Raw genomic sequence first — 22,573 nt, forward strand, 5'->3', positions numbered from 1 at the left:
TCACTCTCTCTCACTCTCTCTCTCTCTCTCTCTTTCTCTCTCTCTCTCTCTCTCTTAAGCGATGCAAGAGAAAAAAAAATGGCGACTGCCGAGGATAGACGCTCGCTCTGTCACTGTTAGAGAGGTTAACTTCCGGCGTGGTAATAAAAACGTGCTTGAAACGATGACAACCAATAGCTCCCACCTCGGCTTCTCTTTTTATCGATTCGCGTGCACACCAGCAGCAGTAACAGCAAGCAGCAGCAGCAGCGGCAAGCAGCAGACTACTGCACGTCTCTCTCTCTCTCTCTCTCTCTCTCTCTTTCTTTCTAGGTCTCTCTATCTATCTTTCTCCTTTCTCCCCCACTACACACCCTCCTCCGTGGTCTCCTTGCCCCTTTAGACGACGAGTTATAACCGTTTAGCACCACCCTTCATGATAGTATATGCTCTTCGCTCGGAGGGCAATTGGTCAACTCACAGACACAACTACGATCGACGATGACGATTACGACGACGACATACCACTCTCGACACTTTAGATCGATAGATGGACGCGCCGGCACAACTGCGACGACAACGACAATGATGATGATGATAGTTTCTATTTTTTTCTTTCACGCTAGTACATAAGTTAGTACCTTCGTTGCAATTTCGCGGATATTCTCTCTTTCTATTTCTACTTAGCTTTCTCTCTCTCTCTCTCTCTCTCTCTCTCTATCTCTCTTTTTCTCTTTCTCTAACACTTTTACTTTTTCGAATATCGATTGATCGATCAATGAGTACACCGTTTTTATTTTATTTTCCCTCGTTGTGTTACCGGTAATTGATTACTTTACGAGTTTCACAGTTCATCGTTCGTTTCGTAGTTGTGTATGTGTGTGTGAGAGAGAGAGAGAGAGAGAGAGAGAGAAAGAGAGAGAGAAAGAGAGATAGATAGATAGATAGATAGATAGATATATATATACGTACGTACATACATATGTTATCCTCAGTGTTTTTTTTTTAAATCATAGAGAGAGAGAGAGATGGATATATAATATAGAGATATAAGATATAGGGAAGGGAAGAAACAGAAGAGAAAAAAAAGGGAAAGAGGGAGACAACGTCCTCGAGCTAATAGATCTTACCGCGTCGGCATTTGGTTACGAACTGAATGTAGTCGATCGGCTAGTTTCGGTTCGGCGGCCGAACGCGCCAAGGATCCAACGTCGGGTGGTATCGCGGAAAGAAGAAGAGTGGGGGAAGAGCTGGCTCTTAAGGGGGCGAGAGAGTCTCGATGGTAGAAGTGGTAGGAGATAGGAGGAGGTAGGTAGGTAGATAGCTTGGTAGGGAGAGGCAAGGGAGGGGAGGAAGGTTGGAACGTATAGAGCATCGAGCTTTGCCAAATGCTTCCCTACGACCGACTCGTGCTGAGCTATAGTCGAGCAGCGTCGGCGAGTCATGCGGTTGAGAGAGCGCCCTTCACCTATTCTCTCTCTCTCTCTCTCTCTCTCTCTCTCTCTCTCTCTCTCTCTCTCTCTCTCTCTCACTCTGTTTCATTGACCGACCAACCGGTCTACCATCTCATCCTTTTCTATCTATCTATCTGTCTATGTATCTATCTTCCTCTTCTTCTCGCTTAGAGAAGACAAGGAAATAACAGATACAGGGATGGTTGAGAACTCGACTTACTTGACTCTACTACGTTTAAACGAAGGATTCGATTTATGTGTGTATGTACCTATGTAAGTACATACGTACATATTTACGTAAGTATGTATGTATGTATGCATATCATATATATATATATATATATATATATATATATATATAATTGTGTCGATGGTTCTAAGAAAGAGAAAGAGAGATAGAGAGAGAAAAAGAGAGAGAGAGAGAGAGAGAGAGAGAGAGACAGAGAAGGATAGTCGTATCCGGTGGAATTTAAAGCGCCTCTCTTTTCCCGCGTTGTACCGCGATCCAAGAAGAGAAGAGACGACCTGGGGGATGCCGAGGAATACCGATCGTTTGTTTTCCCCCAATAGAAATAAGTTGAGACGCGGCGATCGAAGGATTACGTGGAGGAACGTAGAATTCGTGAGGTTATGTTTGTCGTAGTTGAGGTTATTTAAGGTTACACGCGCGTCGTACTTACTGGTAGTAACGCGCGTTGAACAGGAGATCGCGCGACTACCAATAGATTCAACGAGAGAATCCTCTATAGAAGAGAGCCCCTTGGTTTGCGTGCGTACACTTTTGTCGATGGCGATCAATGAGATACATGCGTTTAATCGAACGCAAACCACGTTAGCAACCAAAAGGGCAGCAATTTCTTGGAGATCAACGGACACTGACGAATATAGCCATTAAGGGGCCCCGTGTCCTTAAAAGTAATTTTTAAACTGACGAATAGAATTCTAAGATAAAGAGAGAAAGAAATTCTCTTTCGCTTTCTTTCTTTTTATTAAAAAAGAAAATTCTAAAGCATTTCCTTTCGAATCGACTTCATGACAGACTGACAACTGGAATAATGTCAAAATTCTAGTGACATCGTCGATGGAAGTTTTACACGAGCTTCTTCTAAATCATGAAATTCTTCGAACGTTCTCACTTTGTATAGTTTTCTTGTAACGAATGGATGATCTATTCGATATTTTTTTGTTTTTGTTTTGTTTTGCTTTTTATTTATTTATTTATTTATTTTTTCTTTTTTTATTACTTTCCTTCTCCTGAAAATAACTTTAATATTATTATAACTATCTCTCTTCGATATTCGTTCTATTTAATGGTTATAAATATATCGATAAATGATATATATTTTCGATATTGATTCAATACTGACAAATCCAAATCGCAAAGTTTTTTGTCGTCATTTATGGTTTTTTGGTCGTTCGTCAAGCTAATCGACGGTCGACACTACGTATACAATCTAAGCGCTCAAATATTTAATTCTAAAATAATTTTAGAATTTTAGAATTAAATATAATTTTAGACATTAAATCTAAAATAATTAATAGATTTGTTCGTTGAAAGGACAACAAAGCTCCATTGATTTCATTAAAAGAAAAAAAGAAGAAAAAGAAAAAAAAAAAAGAAAAAAGAGAAACAAAATTTTTTTATCCGAAATCGATTCGTCACTCGATAGATTAGAAAGAAGAAAATCTTTATCATACTTATTTCGCATAAGTACATATGTCATAATTAATTGATTACTTTGCTTGTATAAAAACAATTTAGATCTTCCTATTCTGATGTATCTCGTACGAACGAAATTTTAATCGTCTTTTTAACCGTCTGGCGTTTTGGAACATCTTTTTTCTCCCTATCTCTCTCTTTCTCTCTATCGCATTATCTTATATAAATACATTACTCGGTTTACCAGGATAGCGCTTACGGTAATCAGAAAGAGATAAGAATGTGTTAATGTGTCGTATTATTACTACCGTTATATCTAATTTGTGATGAATTATTATTAATAAATTGCACATAAAACGCATTCCATTGAATATAAAAGAACGAACGAACAAACGAACAAACGAACGAACGAACGAATGGATGAACGTACGAACGTCTCTCGACGTTGATCAATTAATTCATACGAAAGTAAGTCCCAAGTCCTCGGGCTCGTTTCAACTCAAACGTAGCAATGCATATTCATTATTAAAAGAAACGGAAAGAATCAACGCATTCACTCACTTTGATAACGCATTGCGTTTCTTATAATCGCATTACGTTACATCCAGTTCTTTTTGCTTCACTGGTCTCGTTCACGGTTTAAAAAGGAAATAAATAATATACTTACGTACGTACGACATTAGAAAAAAACAAAAAGTAAATAAATAAATAAATAAATAAATGTATTGTTGTATTTAGATTTTTAATTTCGATTGAAATGGGATTTTTTACTCCGAACGTCAAACTATGATTATTGCAAAGCCACAAGCGCGTTTATACAATCGTTTTACTTATCAAATGATAAGTAATTGTTATTCAATTGTTATATTTGTATTTTTATATTTTTTTTCGTAAAAATTATCGGATATTTCGACAAATTCTTTTTTTTTCTTTTCTCTTTTTAATTTCTTGTTTTTTAATTTTTATTTATTTATTTATTTTTTTCATATCAGCATTCGCGCGATATTACTAATTATTAATTTAAATAATTGACAATAGTATTACCTTTTAACATCGATACTACAACATTTTCATAGCAAGAGAAATACGAGGAGACTCTGCTTCATTCAAATCAAAATCAATAAAGCAGATTGTGCATCCATATGTCTATACACACGTATACATACATATATACGTGCATACATATATACACATATATACCTACTTAGATACATATATACATACATGCATACATGCATGCACGCACTCATATATATATACGGCACTCCTAAAGACCAGACATTATGTGAGTATACGAACTACTTTATGTGAAAAGGGTGTGACTTCCGCTCTATCAGACTCGATTGTAATCCACACAGGTGGAAGAAATGGACGCCTTTATCGTCTCGATACGTTCCCAGCATTATACGATACGTTCTTCTCATTAGATGATGCAATTTCTTTTTTTTTTTTCTTTTTTTTTTCTCTTTTTTTTAATCGACCACACCCGAAAAAACAAAATGAAAGAAGAAGAAGAAGAAGAAAAAGAATGCGCGCACCTTCGACAATCTCAATGTCTTCTTTTCTTGTCGTTAAATTTGTGAAACGAGCTGTAGTTCGTTTCTCGCGTTGGAAGGTGCATGCAATTGCGTAAAAAAAAAAAAAATGGAAATGAAAAAGAAAAAGAAAAAGAAAAAAGGAAAAGAGAAAACGCAAAGAAATGCCAAAAAGAGCCAAAAAGAGTGAGAACAGGAAAAAAGGGGGAGAGGGATGGGAATGAAAAGAGAAAGAGAGAGAGAGAGAGAGAGAGAGAGAGAGAGAGAGAAGGAGAGAGAGAGAGAGAGAGAGAGATAGAGTGAGGAAACGAAGAAGACGGAAAGAGGACGCGGAAGACGAAGAAGACGAAGAAGAAGAAGAAGAAGAAGAAGAAGAAATAAGAGGAAGGGATTTCAGAGCGGGTTGCAAGGTCTCGCAATTTCGTTCTTGCCTTCTGAGAAACGGATTCGGCTGAGCTCTTTTGGGACTTGGTTATACTCGAATCCATTTATCAATGAGAAAAACTGTTTAGTCTTAACGACTGATTATGAGGTAACGATTTACTTTAAACAAAATCGTGTTATTATTCACGTTATCAGTTTTATGATTAATCGTTGGAAAAAAAAGAAGAAAAAACGAAAAAGAAAAAAAAAAGCAGGAAAAGCCAAAAGTACACCGTAATCGACGATTTTGTTCTTTTTCAAATTCGACATATTTTGAACGTTTTTTTTTTCTTTTTTTTTTTTAAATCAAAACTTTTTATAATCCATAAATAAGGCCGAAAACAAGTACAGAAAACTTTTCTCACTATAAATTTATCTGTTATATCCAATAACGATGTCCAATTGATGATTAGCAATTTCGATGCCATTAATCGATTTAAATAATTTCAATTAATTCATATTGTATTCATATTGTAACAATTTGATAATTGTAATTAATACATGCAGTGTTACGTAACATTGTAATATGTAACAATAGCATCATATACAATGATATGAAATATATCATATCGAGTGATAATCAAATTCATTCATAACCGAATGAGTTGATATATATATATATATATATATATATATATATATATATACACATACATATGTAGATATATTTTAGATAATCTATAACGATCTGTGAATAAATGTGTAATCTCTCTTTGAGAAATCGATATCGAGCGGGACGATATTCTTATATCGAGTCACACCGAGTTGGATCAAACTGATATCTCGTAGGACCGTACTCGATGGACACGACCGAGTGATGCGCCGTGGGATGCATACAGGTCATTTCGTGGTACAGACAGGTTTTTCTTGGCGGTACATAAGAGGAGAACCGCCTCTTGGATTCCCATCCATTAAGGACAGGAATCTCGTACCGTTTGTTCGTATACCTTCGATCCCAACCGAATGGACCGCCGCCATCTTTTCAATCTTTTATCATTCACACTTTCAAACGTACACCCGACAATTTTCTCCTGCAACGGAGGAGAACTCGAATATGTTCGTAACGTGACGTCATACCCTCCTCCATCTTCACCCCATCACCCCAAGTCTATCGCAAATCAAATTGAAAATATGTACTGTGATTACCGTACTGTTATTTCCTTTCCTATAAGGATTTACACATACACACACAAACATACAGAGAGAGAGGGGGAGGAGAAAGGGAGGGAAAAAGAGAGAGATGTATATGAAATATTAAAAGAAAAAAAGAAAAAGAAATCTTTTGACGTGTATATATCCCGATTTTCTAGATCTCAAAACTTATTTAAATCCGAATGAACGTCTTGCCAAGAAATCATTCGACTAGTTTTACCAGCAACATGTCGTTGTAACACGCGCAGATGTTGCTTCTTTAATTGCTATATTAATGCGTTACGAAGTGTCATGAGGCTAAAGGAAGAAACTTTTGACATAAGGTATTACACGCTGATAGGATGAATATAATAATATAAATAATAACGTGATGTAATTTCTTTCTTAGCCATGTGACAACAAAATTATGTGTGTGCATGTCCATGCGTATGTGTGTGTACGTGCGGTATGTGTGTATATGACAGAGAGAAAGAGAAAGACACGTGTGTATTAATGATATCAAAAATGACAGCAGTTTTATTTCCGAATGTAAACCACGACGAATAGGAGGGGAGAGAGAGATAAATAGATTAATAGAGAGAAAGAGAAAGAGAAAGAGAGAGAGAGAGAGAAATGGTCGATGAATGTGAAATACTATTTATCTACATTGGTAATAAAGCAAAATAATTAAAAAAAAATATCGACTATGTCGTACTATGCATTTTCGCATAGTAATTCGACTTCCGATTCGAGATTAAAAAGATAAGAAAAAAAAAAAAAATAAAAAAAAAAAAAATAAAAAAAAAATAAAATAAAATAAAAAGAAGGAGAGAAAGAGAAAAAATGAGTGCATGCGAGTTGCCGCGTGTCTGTCGAGGAAGAGACAAACGGTAGACAGCTGGCTTGAAAGAACGGGCGAGCCTCTCTTGTCCTGGGGATATCTCATCTCTCTCTTTCTCTCTTCCTACCTATCTATCTATCTATCTCTATCTATCTCTCCGTCTGGCCCAATGATGCGTGTTAATCGTTGTTCGCGCGCTTTTCTGACCTAATGCAAGCCATCAGGCTAGAAAAGCTATACGAAAAAGAGAGAGAGAGAGAGAGAGAGAGAGAGAGAGAGAGAGAGAGAGAGAGAGAGAGAGAGAGAGAGAGAGAAGATAAACATAGAAGTGACACGATAGAGACAGACAGAGGGAGAGAGAAAGAAAGAAAGATAAACATAGAAACGACATGATAGAGAGAGAGAGAGAAGAAGAGAGAGAGAGAGAGAGACAATAAATAAAAGGAATAAAGTAAAAGTACGTATATTGTATAAGAAGAAAAGAGAAAGAAAATGCATCGCTAGTTATGTTGTCGCGAGTTTTGGAACGCGTGCCACGTGTTTATAACGCAAAAAGGCGCATTGCGTTGTACCGTGCGTGTACACGCGTGTATTCGCGCGAGTGTTCCTCTGTGTATTTTATGTGTATGTACATGTATGTACATGCGTGTGTTGTATGTTTGTCCTTGCGTCTCAGCTTCTTCGCTGGCAGTTGCCATGCGGGATCACTGGCTGACGTCACACTTCTATCTCCCACCGGGCAACTTAATATTGATAAGTGGAAGAGCGTTAGATACCTCCTACTCGATATTTCGTCTAAGGATTGAGAATGAGATTCTTGCTCGTTTCCTCTTCGCGATGATCCCGAATATATATATATATATATATATATATATGTATATGTACGTACGTATGTATGTATGTACGTATGTATGTTTATATGTATGTAAATATGTATATATGTATTTATGTATCTACGTTACTATGTATGTGTCTATATCTATATGCATATGTATATAACGGATGACTCGCATAAAATTAAAATCGTGACGTATATCTATCCCGATTACTTCTAACGAAGAAATCAAGTTTTTGGGTAAATTTATATTTTGATTTGAAAGGATTTATATACGTAAATACATTTAAAAAAAACGATTCATCTACAATTAATGATTTGTTTGTAAGGTATGTTCGATTAAATTTTAACATTTCCATACCAAAAATTTGACCTACATATAATGTAATTATAGATTTCTAAAAGACACTTGACAATATATTAAAATTACACAATATATATATATATATGCACACATATATGTATATGTGTATATATAAATATAACGCATGTTACGCCTCTAATTCGATCTCGAGGGAAATGTTCTTTCGATTCTTGTTATACTGATATCGACTACGAAATTGGAAGCTTGATAAAACGCTAAATCATCGATAAGGAAGATTCCCTCTTCCTCTCTCTCTCTCTCTCTCTCTCTTTTTGTTTTTTATGCCTTTTGTCACATTTTTATTATATTATTTCTCTTTGAATATTTACCCTTTCCTCTTACTCTCTTTACTTTTTCTTTTTCTTCTTCTTTCAGATGGGAAACCCGAGTCTTTTTTGGGAACGAACACATATTAACGAGTATGACACTTTAAACTTTTCTTAGTTATTGGATACAGGAGAATGAGAAAGATGATATCGAATAAAAAATCTCGATAACGGAAACGATGATCGATATTCCGATCATCAAGAATATAATGAATTGATATTACTTTCCTTTTGTTTCTTTTATCTTTCCTAGATTTTTGTTCAAGTTAAACATTAAAGATTTTTTTCATTTGTTATTAAACTATATCGTACGAGATATTATCAGAACATACTTTTTCCTTTTTTCATTTTCTTTTTCTTTTTGTCATTGCTATCGATTTATATTTAAACGAAGAAGCAATAAAATAAGATAAATGAATTGAATGAAGTTCAAGTAAAAAAAAAAAAAAAAAAAAAAAAAAAAAAAACCGTAACAAAAGATTTCTCGATTCCACGATTATTCCCAGTGATCCTTTGATTCGTCCATCGATCTTTCGATCCTCGATCTTTCGTTCCGACCCTGACGATATGCTAAGGGACACGAGGGCGCGGAAATTTAAACCCATCATGTTATTAAATCGCCGGTTAGCGGATGAAAGTGACGAGTAATAAAGGAGAAGGACCGACGGGTAGGTTAGGATATTAATTTAATCGTACGGTATCCCTTTACCCCTGAGTAATTTTATACGTGTCTCATGTTATCCTAGTACGGCAATATAAAAACGACGATTATTCTCGATTTCGAACAAACACCGTTGTGTACCACCTACGACGTGCAAATGTGCGCTGTAATTTTTTTTTCTTTTTTATTTTTATTTTCATTTTATTTTTTTCTTTATATATATATATATATATATATATATATATATATATTTTTCCCGTTAACCACCTGCGGTGCAAAGAAATTCACGGTTGACGTGCCACGCACGTCATTTTTCTTTCTGCAACAATCGCCTGACGACGTGTGTAACACGTCGCTGGCGTTTCGGTAACAGTAGCATCTCGACGTGCGTGGCACGTCTTTCCACCGCAAATGGTTAATCACGTGACCTTCGAGTAGCGCGTTATTGTTGAATTTATCGATTCGATATATATGTATGTAGGTGTGTCTGATATCATATATATATATATATATATATATACATACAAGTACATACATATTTAACAGCGAATAAGTTACTCGATTTTGTTTCGTCATTTTTATTAAAAGGGGAGTTAAAGGAGAAGATTAAAAGGGGAGGAATGGACGAAAGAAGGAGAGAGAGAGAGAGAGAGAGGGACAGACGTGAGAAAGAAGGGATGAAGAAAGGAAAGGAGGAGGAGGAGGAGGAGAAGAATAGGGTGAGGAGCGGGAGGCGGGAAGAAAGGAAGCACGAAATGAGATATGCATGTATGCCGGGAGAAAAGACTGGTGCAACTTTTCTACGCATGCCACGTGTTTTACCACCTGCTGTATCTCCCCTCCTTCTAACAATGCCGCACAAATCGATATTTCAATTTTGTATGAGACCATCGAAATTTACTAGCAAATTTCCACGGTGATATTTAGATCACTAGAGATATCACCCCTCTCTATATCCGATACTATTCCCCTTTTTCCAATCCTTTCTACTTCCCGAATCGACGGACTTTTTTTTATCAATTACTATTTTCACTTTATCGATCGAACGTCAAATCACAGTAACATCTAACCTTTCGTTGCAACACCCTTTCTAACGCGATATTAAAAGGAGATGCGATTATTATTGTGACGTAAAACTTGAAAAAAGATAGAAAAAAAAAGAAAAAAAAAAAAATTAAAAAAAAAAGAAAAAAAAAAGAAAGAAAGAAAAACGATATAACGTCAGCAACGAACGAGAATAGGACCGAGAATAAATTTAATGACATTGTCACGTTAATATATTATAATAAATAATTAATATTTTATAAGAAATATATTAAATATTGAAACATTATCTTTATGAGGTTATTTTTTTTTTAACTACGTTTAATATATATAATCTGAAAATATTTTTCGATAATAGTCGTAACATATGTTTTTATTTTTCATATGAAGAAAGAGAGAGAGAGAGAGAAAGAGAGAAAGAGAGAGAGAGAGAGAGAGAGAGAGGGAGAGAGAATAAATAAATGTTTCGACGTATATTAAATAAAAAAATAAACAAGAAACATTACATCTCGAATTGACCTTTGGAAAGGAAAAGACAATACGAAATCCTTCGATCGAAAGATCGATAACCGGAAGACTATTTAGCATGGAGCACGACCTCGAGCACGTCAACGAATGTTTACATGTATATATCGACTAATGAGAAAGAAAGGAAGAAAGAAAGAAGGAAAGAAAGAAAAAAAGAACAATAAAAGTGGAAAGAGAGAGAGAGAGAGAGAGAGAGAGAGAGAGAGAGAGATCAAGTTAGAGGCCAAAAGACAAGAAAAATGATAAATATTATATATATTATAATAGGAGATACTCACTTATTCGCGGCGATCCACATTATCGTCCTCAATTCTTCATTGTTCTCGTTTTACGACGTATTTCTTGATCATTAATTGACACCGCAAAGTAATATCAATGTAAAATATGCAAAAGCACTTTATAATCTTTGCAATATGGCCGATATTCACCCTTGACCGAAGAATAAGATTTATTTCTTTTTCTTTCTTTTTTTCTTTTTGTCCTATTTCTTTTCTTTTCTTTTTTCTTTTTTAATCGCGATGATCGAATACGAGTGCTTGAAAAGTCGATGTACTTTTTGTTTTTATTTTTTTTTTTTTTTTTTTTATTTATCGATTTTTAAAAAAACGTTCTCGCTTACCGGAACCGGTCGAAAGCGTACACGACGCGACACGGTCTTACTTCAAATATCTTTTACTTCCTTTTTCTCTTTCACTCACTCTCTTTCTATATATATATATATATACATGAGGAATAATATTCTATATATTTCGCCGTGTGTACACTTGAAGGGCACTCGATGAAAGACACACCACTATTCGCACAATCGAACGATCTCCCGCGGATTCGCGCTATAATTTAACTACCTGTGTGTGGTAACACTTGCAACTCCGTAACAATCATGGTGGTATTCAGTTCCATATATCGTCCTGACATCTTCAGAATATTTTCGGTATTAATGTTATTACCGACAGTCAATAAATCAAATGATATATATCATGTATATGCGAATAGATTTGCTGAAGTACAGCTTTTTTCTTTCTTCAAATTATGAAGAATTACGTCAGTTTTTCGTCAATTTTAATTTTATAATGATTTAAACAAAATAATTTCAATCGAAGCATAACTTTTGATCGATTATCACGAACAATATAATAAAATTAAATAATCAATAAAATTCTCATATTCATGATAATCGTTTAAATGTCCGAGATAACTTTTTTTAATATTTTGATGAATCTTTGTCTACGTGCAATTTGATATATAGAAAGTACTATAAATTAATTCATAAATAATAATAAATTCGTTGTAATATTATATAACTTGGAATATGCATTTTAATAAAAATTAAAAATAATTTTAATTTATCATCTCTTAAACTTAAATTTTAAACTCGGAATTGTTTCATTCATTTTATAACAAGGAAACATCAAAGATATTTTTTTTCAAACGTTTCAAATTAGAATATTAATACTCTCGATAATTTTATAATTATTTAAACAGTTTTTAATGTACGCGCAATAAAATAAATTAATATTTAAACAATAGTACATTCGTTTAAATATTAAAATGACGATAACACGACAGAAATTTAAAATAATTTTAATTTAAAATTCCAATACTTAAAAGTTTTTGATTTCGGGGTAGATTGTTGGCCTTGTATAATATAAATATATCCAATATTTTTATTAACTTTGACAATTATCACGTTAGTTTTCTTTTGCATTCCGATTCGTAAAGATCGAAATTTTTAATTTTTTAACATGAAAACTTATAAATTAATACTTTCGATAATTTTCAAAATCCCTTTAATCTAATTTTGATTAAACATTAAAATACTAAAACTTTATACTGTCAATAATATTTCAAGAGAAAAATAGATGAGATATAATTAAATTCAAAGATAATTTCTTAGAAAATAGAATAGAAAATCTTTTTTGTCGTATTTATGCTTGTCATATAACTATAATATATTCTTTCTCTTTTTTATTATTATATATCATCATTGTCATATATATAATGTAGAATATTCTTCTTTTTATTATATTTTATTAATAAATTATTATAAAATCAGAAATGTTGAACAATCTTAAATTCGATATTATGTACAAATCTCTTGTGGATTATTCGTGGATAATCCATTATGTAAATAGAAACTTTGCGAATCAAATAATGATTAAGATATATTTATTTAACTTTATCAGGTATCAGTAGTTTAATCAATAGTTTAATCCGATAATTAATTTTGACGATGATCAAGATGGATGATTTTAAGAGACTTTTTTTGTTTCCAACATCCTTCTTGTTGTCTCTCCTTTTTTTGGTAGCTTTCCAACGTGTGTGTTTGGTGACGCCAAAGCGTATTAATTATAGCGTGTTAATTATCCTCTTGTCAGAGGAGGCGTAACAGTCGCAACGAGGTCGGCACAACCACTCCTCCCTGAATGAGTTTCTGTGAGAAGTTTGAAATTGACTTTACGTGTGTAAGTTAGTTTAAATTTATCCGTAATGGAATTCCAGTGATGAGGGGGTTGGGTTTGTTGATCTGGTGGAGTCCGCTTGATCATCGTCTATCTTGCTGATGTATGCAGGTTTCAATCTGTCTATTGAAATATTTTTCTCTTCTCCATTGATGTTAATTTTAAATATCCAGTCACTTATTCAGTCTATAATCTTATATGGACTAATATACAGTGCTTCTAGTGGAGCTTTCACGTAATCACAGCACAGGAATATATGAAGACAGATGTCAAAGTCTTTTAAAATGAAGATCCTGGCTTTATTCTGATGAGCAATCGGTCTGGTTAGATTTTTACAAAACCTTTTGGCAGGTAGTATGACACTACGACCCAGATTTAATCAGGAATTTCTGTTTGATTGTGTTGTCGTAAATGTGTAGTTGAACGTCTTTTTATTTATTTCGTTTCATGCAGAACTTCTTAAATGGTAAAATTTTTAATGACGCTGGTGATGTAAAATCACATTTAATTCAGTTTTTGGCTAAAAAAAATCAGAAAGTTTTATGAACATGGAATTATGACACTGTCTGAAAGATGGCAAAAGATGTCATCAACAAAAACGGACAATACCTGATTGAATAAAATTATATTTTTAAGCCAAAATTTGGAATTTTCCTTCTTATTTAAAATTCACAATCACTTAGTTGGCAACCCAATAGTATGAAGTTATTGTCATTCACTGTTTCTAGTGAAAACAATGATGTTAATTTTTCTGATTTGTTGTTGTCAGTGTGATTGTTAAAGCGAATTTGCAAGATAAGATGCAGGGTTTTGTTTCGTTGGCAAACATTTGGTGATAACAACAGATGTCAATGCGTGCAAATATCAATGATCTTAGTCTGCTGCAGTTATGGTGCATCGGAGATTGTTGGGACTGCAGTTGTTGATTTTGTTGTTGAAGTAATGTGAGCTGTTAATAGATACTGTTGTTTGTTTTTTTGGGTTAATTTAAACTCAATGATCTCTGTCATATACATAAAAAAAGATCTTTGAATTTCCATAATCTTTGGGTCAGTACACAAAGGAGTCGATGCAGAATAGGGTACGAAGATTCTCATGACCAGGTCATTCTGTCGACTGTTGGATACCAGTTGGTAAAAACGATCCGCAAACACGGCTATAATATCAAGCGGAAGTTCACTTATCTTAATCAGATGCTGTTTGATATGTGCTGGCATTTGTTCAAATCAAATTTGTTGCAATATGGTATTATCAATGAAACTACTAACCAATGTGCGCATGTATCACAGAAGCTGAGAAGGTGTTCTCTTTGCAAGCCTTATCTTACGTAAATGTTTTTTTATTTGGTTGTGTCTGGAATCAGGAAGTCCTGAGATTATCACATTTTTGAGAGTTTTATATTTATCTGTAGTGGGCTCCTGCCGTATTATGTTTGAAAATTGCTCCATCATGTTGTGGTCCAAGGCCTTAATGACTGTCAGATATTTTACTTTATCATCGAAGATTCCATAAATGGTGAATTTAGATTCAACCAAATTGAATTAGGGATACGGTCGAATTTTTGTGAATCTCATGAATTTAGGTTGACTTATCGAGTGATAATTGTCACGTCGTATATTGTTAAGAGCTAGTAGTTGATTATAGTTGTGCAGGTTCTGCATACCAGAAGTATTTTTTTGCTGTTGTTTCTGTCATTGACGCTGATAGGATGGATGATACTGTCGAAGTGTTTAATGGTCTCTTATTCGTTGTTGTTTTGATACATTTGTTCAGAATGAGTTCCTTTATCACTGATATCTCAATGTGTTTAACTTGCCGTTATCGTTAATTCGTGGAGATCTAATTTAGATTCGCGTCGAATCTTAATAGGTCTGTGTATACATTGTTGACTTTTAATATGGTGTTCGGTATTTGTTTGTTTTTTTTTTCAAGTGTTCTGTACATGAAGCTGATAGTAATTTAAAATATTTATTATTTATTAATTTCTTTTTTTTTGTATCTCGTGTTTCATAATAAGGCAGGATGGCTGACGCCGATACATTTTTCTTTTAGTAGAGAAGCTCTTGATGCACGAAGATCACTACATCGGGATCATCAATTGTTAGTTTTTCTTGGATAACCAACTAAAAGAAACTTTACACATTAAACGATAATTGCGATATATTTATTTAACTTTGTTAGGTACACAGTAGTTTAATCAGACTATCACTTTCAACAGCTATGATCTTAAGAAAAATCAAAGAAAAAATGAATGATCTCTTTTTTGTTTCTGGAGTCTTTATCGTCTCCTTTATTTTCGGCGTCTCTCTCTCTCTCTCTCTCTCTCTCTCTCTCTCTCTTTCTCTCTCTCTCTTTATTTGATTGGTTTCTCATGTGTGTATTTAGTGGCGCTAAGGTGTGTTAGTTATGTGTTTTGCCAGAAGAGGCGTAACAGTCGCAAAGAGATCACCATTCTCTCGCCTATGTGCACCATCTAGTGAGTCATATGCGTACTTATCCGTCGACGCACGAGTATTTTTCATATTGTCTAATATGTAAATCCGAATTTTATTGATTTAAAGTGAGAAAACAATTTTGTAAAAAATCATGTTCTGAAAGAAAAAGATATCGGTGACAAGTGCGTGATGAAATACATTAACCTATCACAAATGCATGCAGCAGTGTAAAACTTCAAATAAAATAATCACTCAAGTAATCTCCTTCCATATTTTAATCATATTTTACACAAAATATAAAATGAGTTAGCTGTATAAAGTGTTGATTAGATAACAGACAAGTATATATCAATGTAATAACTACAAAGTTTTTATAAATCTATTTATTAATACATAGAGATAATTAAAAAGTTTACAAAGAAAAAAAGAAAAATCACTAAAACTAATAATATATATATGTAATCATAAAATCTTTCTAACCTAAGTACTTTATCCTTTTTTAGTGATTAATTAATTAGACGTAAATAGCTATAAACCCTAAGTACACTTTCTGAAGGTGTTAACAATCGTGGTGAAGATAATAATTTGGTCACATAAAGAAAGATAACAATTGTAATAATGTCTTATTTTACAAAAGAAAAATTCTATGAAAAGTAATGGATTTAATTTGAACTTATAAAATCTTCAGTTATATCACAAGATTTACATTCTTCATGATATGCTTCGTAAGTATTAAAATCTCTCCACGTTGGAAGTGAAACTTGTTTTAGATATAGACCACAATGTTTGCATGGTTCAATGAACAAATTGATTAAACTATGCAACCAAATCTAGAAAAAAAAAAGGCATCAAATTTTTACATATTCTCATAAGTAACGAGTAATTTTGATGATTTTGTATTATTTTTATTTTATTTGTAATATTTATTTGTGATCATTCTGTTTTATTTTATAAATAATTCGTATTACCATAAATGATTGTACAGCTAATTCAGGACACTCTGTAGAATAAAAGTGTAACATAGCAGCAAGTGCATTTTCTGTTACTTTTCTGAAGACTTTATGCCTCGATTGTGTCCACAAATCCATTGATTCTTCATAACCTTTTATAACAACCCATTCGATCACTATGCCTCTAATTACTATTACTGCCTTTAAGACATGTCCTAATATAACATCAAATGTTGCAATTGATGTGACCGATTTGGATATAGATACTGTCATATCGTCAAACAATTGATTTAAGGTAGTTATCATAGAATTGACTTGCCTTTAAATAAGATTTAAATTTTTGTTATGTTATACATATTATGAACATAACATTTTTTATTATTATAAAAGACTTTACACATCTGTAGATATATTTTACATTATGATTATTAGTTTAAACTAGTAATCATATGTTCCATTGATATTTGTATAATATCTTTTTAATAAATTTCACTTAAGTAATGGTATTTAAATAATGATTTTTAAGTACTGTTATGAACTTTATTTATCTATTAATAATTATTAATAAGGAAATTATAAAGTGCTTGCCTTTGCTCTGCAGTCTCCTCATCGAGATCAGTTATGCTTTCTAAATTTAATGGATATGATAGCGGATCCAAAATTTTTATTTTTTCAGCTAAATTTCTGCAAAATTTGTATATATATATATATATATATATTATATGAGTAATTATCTTTACTTTGAAATAAAAAATATAAAACTAAATCGTATACCTTAAATTTATATTAATTGTTGTCATTAATCCTTGTAAACGTACGACATGTTTATATTCATCTTCTTCATGTAAATTATTTAGAAAAACTCCGAAAAATTGATCAACACTAGTACGTAATACTATTATTGCTAGCAATGCTTCTTCCAATTGTTCCATCATTTATTTTTTTTCTTAATAAAGATTAATAAATATACAATTAATATGTAAAAGAATATATTCAATATTAGTGAGGTTACGTTATTACACTCTTTAATAGTTCAATTTTAAACTAAAACTATGAAACCGATTTTACTGTATATTTCAAATTTTTTTTATATGAAATTGTTCAATTCAAAAGAAAATATATAAGAGAAATGTATTGGCTTAACATTCAAAATACTTGAATATATATATATATATATATATATATATATATATATATATATATATATATATATATAGGGAATAGATTCTATTTAATACTTTACAAAGTTATTAATCGATTACATTTAGTATTGGATTTTCATCGTGTAATTATAATTTGGCTTTAGCCTGTGTCAAATACGTAAAGTATCATGAGTCTTTAAAAATGAAAAGTTTAACGTCAAAATACATTAATTGAAGTGGTCCGTCTAAATCCTAATAATTTCAATCATCCAACGATATCGAATAAATTATAAGATTTCGTACGAAGGTATCAAATTAAAGCGTACGATTTATTTATGAAAGATTTATCCCTATGTTTCTGAAGAAATGCGATTGTCGCTGATTGGCTGGTATTCTATTTATGAAATAGTTACGTATATATAAAAGTTGCGAATGATTATAATAGAAAATTCCTAGAATAGTATTCTTGTCAGTTGGAATTGTAATGTATAAGATTGCACTTTATTTTTCGAGTATGGTGAAACGAGTGGTTCATATAATATGTTTTTAATAGATGACAATTGAAAATAGATGTGTATACGATATCAGAACGCTTCCATTATAGAAAAGTATACTTTTTTTTTTTTTTTTTTTTTTTTTAAACTATCTATCCAATCATCGAAGCGTCGTATATATCGTCACTATGGTAAAATTTTAAAAGAATGGCTTCGATATTTAAAAATTAGACGGAACAATTTGAAAAGAAAATGGAGATTCTTTTTTAATTGAACGATTTTTTTTTTTTTTTTTTTTTAAATCTTTACTTTTAGAAATCATACAGTATGACGTACTTTCAATATAGCGAAAACATTTATTTTTATAAGTATGAGAAAGAACTATCGCGTTGAGATTATAACAAATAATATTTTTTTTAACAAATTTCTAACTTAAGCAATTATTATAAATTATAATAACACGTTCTTTTATTGAGATAAAAAAAAATTGTTTGTGGATGTGAGTATATGTATTAATAAAAAAAATTATATAAATTTCCCAATAAAAATATCTTAAAAATATTACTTTTTTTTATCAAAATAGATATAGTTCTGAAATTTGAGAACGTAATTATTACATATTTTATAAAAGAAGTCAGATCTAATAAAATTTATAATACAGAAATTAATAGAAATTCTGATAACAAATAACCATAAGAAAAAAGAAAGATTACGACAATAATGTTTAATTATCTGACGGATTTCTTTCTTTCTTTTTTTTTTTTTGTTTTCTTTTATTTCGTTGTCTCTAAATGCTTTTTTAAATATCTTGAATTTACGAATATTGTTTTTTAGCTTTCAATTTTTTTTTTTTTAAATTTCAATAGTGAAAGAATAAATAGCGAAAGTTTTCATAATTTTTTTCGCACGACGATTATAATTGTCAAATACATTTAAAGGGTTAATAAAGACATAATGCATAAAAGAGGAAATAATATTATACTATTTCGTATTAGGATATGAAGGGTACGATCATTTTTTTTTTTTTTTTTTTTTTTTTGGAGAACCCATGGCACAAAAAGAAAATGGCAGAAATACTCCATACACTTGTATTACTGTATTTGTTATACATTATTAATTTTTTATTGTACTCCTAGTAATTAACATTATCAATTATATTTATTATATAATGTTGTTCTTTTTTTTCTTCTTTCTTTATTCTTTTTTCAATTTTTTTTTGTTTTTTTTTTGTTTTTTTTTCTCTTTTTAAACAGTTTACTACGACGATTGCAGAGAAATGAGAAAGAACATCTTATTTCGTTAATATCCTATTTTTTTTTTCTTTTTTTAACTATAAGAAGAAAGAAATGAAAATGACACGTTGTTTCATCTTTTCTCACACTTTCCTTATAGATATACACACAAACAATATTTTGTTATTTTTTTCTCCTTATTATTCGCATTGTCTTAGATTTCATACTTTTTGCTCGGTATTATAATCGTCCATTTCGATTTAACGAGCTGATATGTGAATTTTATTGGGTGGGGGAGAGGAAATATTGTGTATGTTTATATATATATATATATATATATATATATATATATATATATGTGTGTGTGTGTGTGTGTGTGTGTATATATATATATATATATATATATATATATATTTCCTTTATATATATATATAATATAGAGAAAATGAAAGGAAACCTTGACTAGGGTTAAGATGACGATTTTGTTATAATACACAAATACATTTCGTATATACGTATTCTACGGAATTTCGTCATGAACTTTTGCATTTTCTTCTTTTAATCCTCTTCTTCTATATATATAGATATTTATTTTTTGTTCTTTTTGTTCATTTTTATTTGTGAATACGAAGAATAAAATATATTTTTCCTAAACATTTTCAGATCTTCTCAAAACGAGCTCTTGCCTCGAATACTCAATATAAGAGAAGAGGAGAAAAAGAGGAAATAAAATTTTTCTATAATTTAGAATATGAAATTCTTGTATTTTTTATAATTCTCTCAAAGAGAAACGACGGAAATATTCAGTCCAAGGACAGAACGGACTCTATAGAGTTTCTATTCCTTGGTTGTAGTCTTGGACCTCCTAGATAGCTTAGAGGATTGCCGAAAGTCCGACAATCGTCCGACAGATAGATAGGTCTCATGTTCAGGACCAAAGGTTTTCTGGTATCTACAAAATCAACAAAGAGAAAAAAAAAGAGGGAGAGAATAATTACTATTGTCTTGCTGCCATGAAGGAGAGAGAGAGAGAGAGAGAGAGAGAGAGAGAGAGAGAGAGAGAGAGAGAAGTATGTGTAAAAAAAAAAGGATATATGAATTTGCATTTAAGTTCTCTAAGGTCTCTCAAATTAATCTCATTGAAAAAGCTCAGAAAGGTGTAAAATTTCTCAATTCGTGTATATGTAGACATTTTTTTACAAAGTTGTCTTTATGATTACATGGGTGCTTTAAACGATCCTTCAAGGGTTCTGTTTTGTTCAAACGATCCTTCAAGGGTTCTGTTTTGTTAAAAAATTATTGTTGTTGAAAATATAGCGACTAACAGCTAATGATTTTTCTTTTTTTTTTTTCTTTTTTTTTTTCACGGCAACAACTTCATTGCCGTGAAAACATTGATCCCTCATGTTCTCAACTCACCTGAGATTCCCTTGTACCTAGCGATTTTTGATTTCTTTTTCTTTTTTTTTTTTTTTTCTAAAACGAACGACACTCTTCGCGGCAATTCATTTTCCAATCATTGTCATTCTTACATCAGAGATTTCTCGCTCGAGAAAAATTGTTTACAACAATTTTGCGATTTACGGCGTCTTTTTACCTTGTGAAAAATGTTTACATATATAGAGAAGGAAGGAAAGAGAGAGAGAGAGAGAGAACGGCTATGATTAAAAGAGATAGTAGTTTAAATTTTTTGATGTAAGTAGTTCAGAAAATGAAAATTCGGAGACCTTAGAATCTGAGTGTAATTCGTACATATAAAGTGAGGGATGAAGAAAAAGAAGAAAATGATGATGTTGATGATGATGACGATGATGATGATGATAATGATGATGATGATGGTAATCACACTGACCTGTCGACGTCGCCGAACATTCAGGGGCTTTCGAACGTTGTCCAGTGTTATTGTCCATGCTAGCCTATACACATATAATGAATATTCCCTTTAAACATATCTTTTCCTTTGCAAACTAATATTTCCATAATAGGAACAACGTGGATGCGATTAATCAATCCTTGCCACGATGCTAGATACAAGAAACGACGAAATTTCGTTTGCCTTCCTGATTAGTTCTTGGTTAGTTAAAATTTAATGAAAAATGATTATGATCGATCGATCATTTATGTTCTTTCATATGTATATAATCCCATCTATGTTGATCTTTATAAATTTCAATAATTAGCTGGCAGAAATTTGTAGTCTGTTTATTTTATAAGCTAATTACATACATGTCTATGTCTTAGAAAGGACACATATGTACGTCCTTGCGTCTTGAAGCGAGATAACAGCATGCGATGCAATAAAACGAGACGTTCCTGGTCGTTGGACGTACAACAATCGATGCAAGCAATAGTTGTCCTTTTGTACATGTATAAACGATTTCCACCATATGCGCAGTTTTATTATTAGTAGAAGCCGTTCCAAGATCATGATGAATCGTTGCAAGACACGATAAGATTTTTTTTTTGTTTTTTTTTTTTGTGTTTCTTCATTTTTTTTTTAACTCGCATGTAACAGGCTCGAGGAATATATGGAAAATTGACGTGTGGGTGGAACGGTGCAAAAAAATTGGATTGGACTTGGAAAACATGTTTATGTATATACATATATATATATATGTCTATATATATATGTATATATGTATGTATATGTATATTTATATTTCTTTTTCTTCTTTTCCTTTGTACTGCTTATATAACATGCTATATAAAACAATGCCCTTGAAAAAGATTTTATCGTTTCTATCGTTAGAATTACAGTGTCATTTAACGATTTTCAACGCAATGGATTGCGCTTCTTTTTTTTTGCAGGCTTCAAGATCATCGTCAAGCAATAATTGCATTCCATCGAAAATCGAAAAAATTGATAAAAAGAGATAGTACTTTGAGAGCTGATGAAAGAAGATAGGGAAGAAGAGGGAGAAAAAAAAACAAAATAGAAAAGAAAAAGACAAAAAAAAATAAATTCACGTGCTGGTTAAGAGAAATAAGAAAGAAAAAAAAAAAAAAAAAAAAAGATAGAAAGAAAAAAAAAAGAAAAAAGAAAGAAAACAAAGTAAAAGTACCTCTAAAGTTCGCACGTA

The 22,573-nt window shown here is 31.9% G+C and overlaps 2 protein-coding genes across 9 annotated transcripts in view; both read right to left on the minus strand.

The window, feature by feature from the left end:
• The window catches only part of LOC124949354 (transcriptional activator Myb), a 38,771-nt gene extending 27,191 nt beyond the window's left edge, over nucleotides 1-11,580 (minus strand). For 2 of the 5 annotated variants that reach the window (XM_047494298.1, XM_047494297.1), the window contains exon 1: nucleotides 11,060-11,580. In XM_047494298.1, coding sequence (XP_047350254.1) covers nucleotides 11,060-11,079 — 20 coding nt within the window. In that variant the 5' untranslated portion in view covers nucleotides 11,080-11,580. Of the gene's footprint in view, nucleotides 1,131-11,059 lie in introns of those variants that run through there. The other 3 variants (XM_047494299.1, XM_047494300.1, XM_047494295.1) reach the window with 3 other exon arrangements.
• Nucleotides 11,581-12,775: 1,195 nt separating this feature from the next.
• On the minus strand, nucleotides 12,776-19,825 carry LOC124949557 (mediator of RNA polymerase II transcription subunit 27-like). 4 transcript variants are annotated; one of them, XR_007101094.1, is made up of 6 exons: nucleotides 17,888-19,825; nucleotides 17,400-17,571; nucleotides 17,214-17,309; nucleotides 16,644-16,944; nucleotides 13,850-16,505; nucleotides 12,776-13,760 (listed from the first exon to the last, which is right to left on the minus strand). XR_007101094.1 is itself a non-coding variant. In XM_047494824.1 (4 exons), the coding sequence occupies exons 1-4, from the start codon at nucleotides 17,558-17,560 to the stop codon at nucleotides 16,338-16,340; spliced, it is 726 nt and encodes a 241-aa protein (XP_047350780.1). In that variant the 5' UTR covers nucleotides 17,561-17,800; the 3' UTR covers nucleotides 12,776-16,337. The 4 variants fall into 4 exon arrangements, 1 of the variants encoding a protein (XP_047350780.1); XR_007101095.1 differs by lacking the exon at nucleotides 17,888-19,825 and having other exon boundaries at nucleotides 13,850-14,396; nucleotides 14,509-16,505; nucleotides 17,400-17,800; XR_007101093.1 differs by lacking the exon at nucleotides 17,888-19,825 and having other exon boundaries at nucleotides 17,400-17,800.
• Nucleotides 19,826-22,573: the final 2,748 nt, after the last annotated feature.

This window comes from Vespa velutina, chromosome 5 (assembly GCF_912470025.1).
Source record: "Vespa velutina chromosome 5, iVesVel2.1, whole genome shotgun sequence".
NCBI lineage: Eukaryota > Metazoa > Arthropoda > Insecta > Hymenoptera > Vespidae > Vespa > Vespa velutina.

Coding starts and splice junctions, on each gene's coding strand:
- LOC124949557 (XM_047494824.1), bottom strand. CDS start 17,560: ATGATGGAACAATTGGAAGAAGCATTGCTAGCAATAATAGTATTACGT. Junction 17,310..17,399: donor ACAATTAATATAAATTTAAG/GTATACGATTTA, acceptor CAAATTTTGCAG/AAATTTAGCTGAAAAAATAA. Junction 16,945..17,213: donor GAGGAGACTGCAGAGCAAAG/GCAAGCACTTTA, acceptor TCTTATTTAAAG/GCAAGTCAATTCTATGATAA.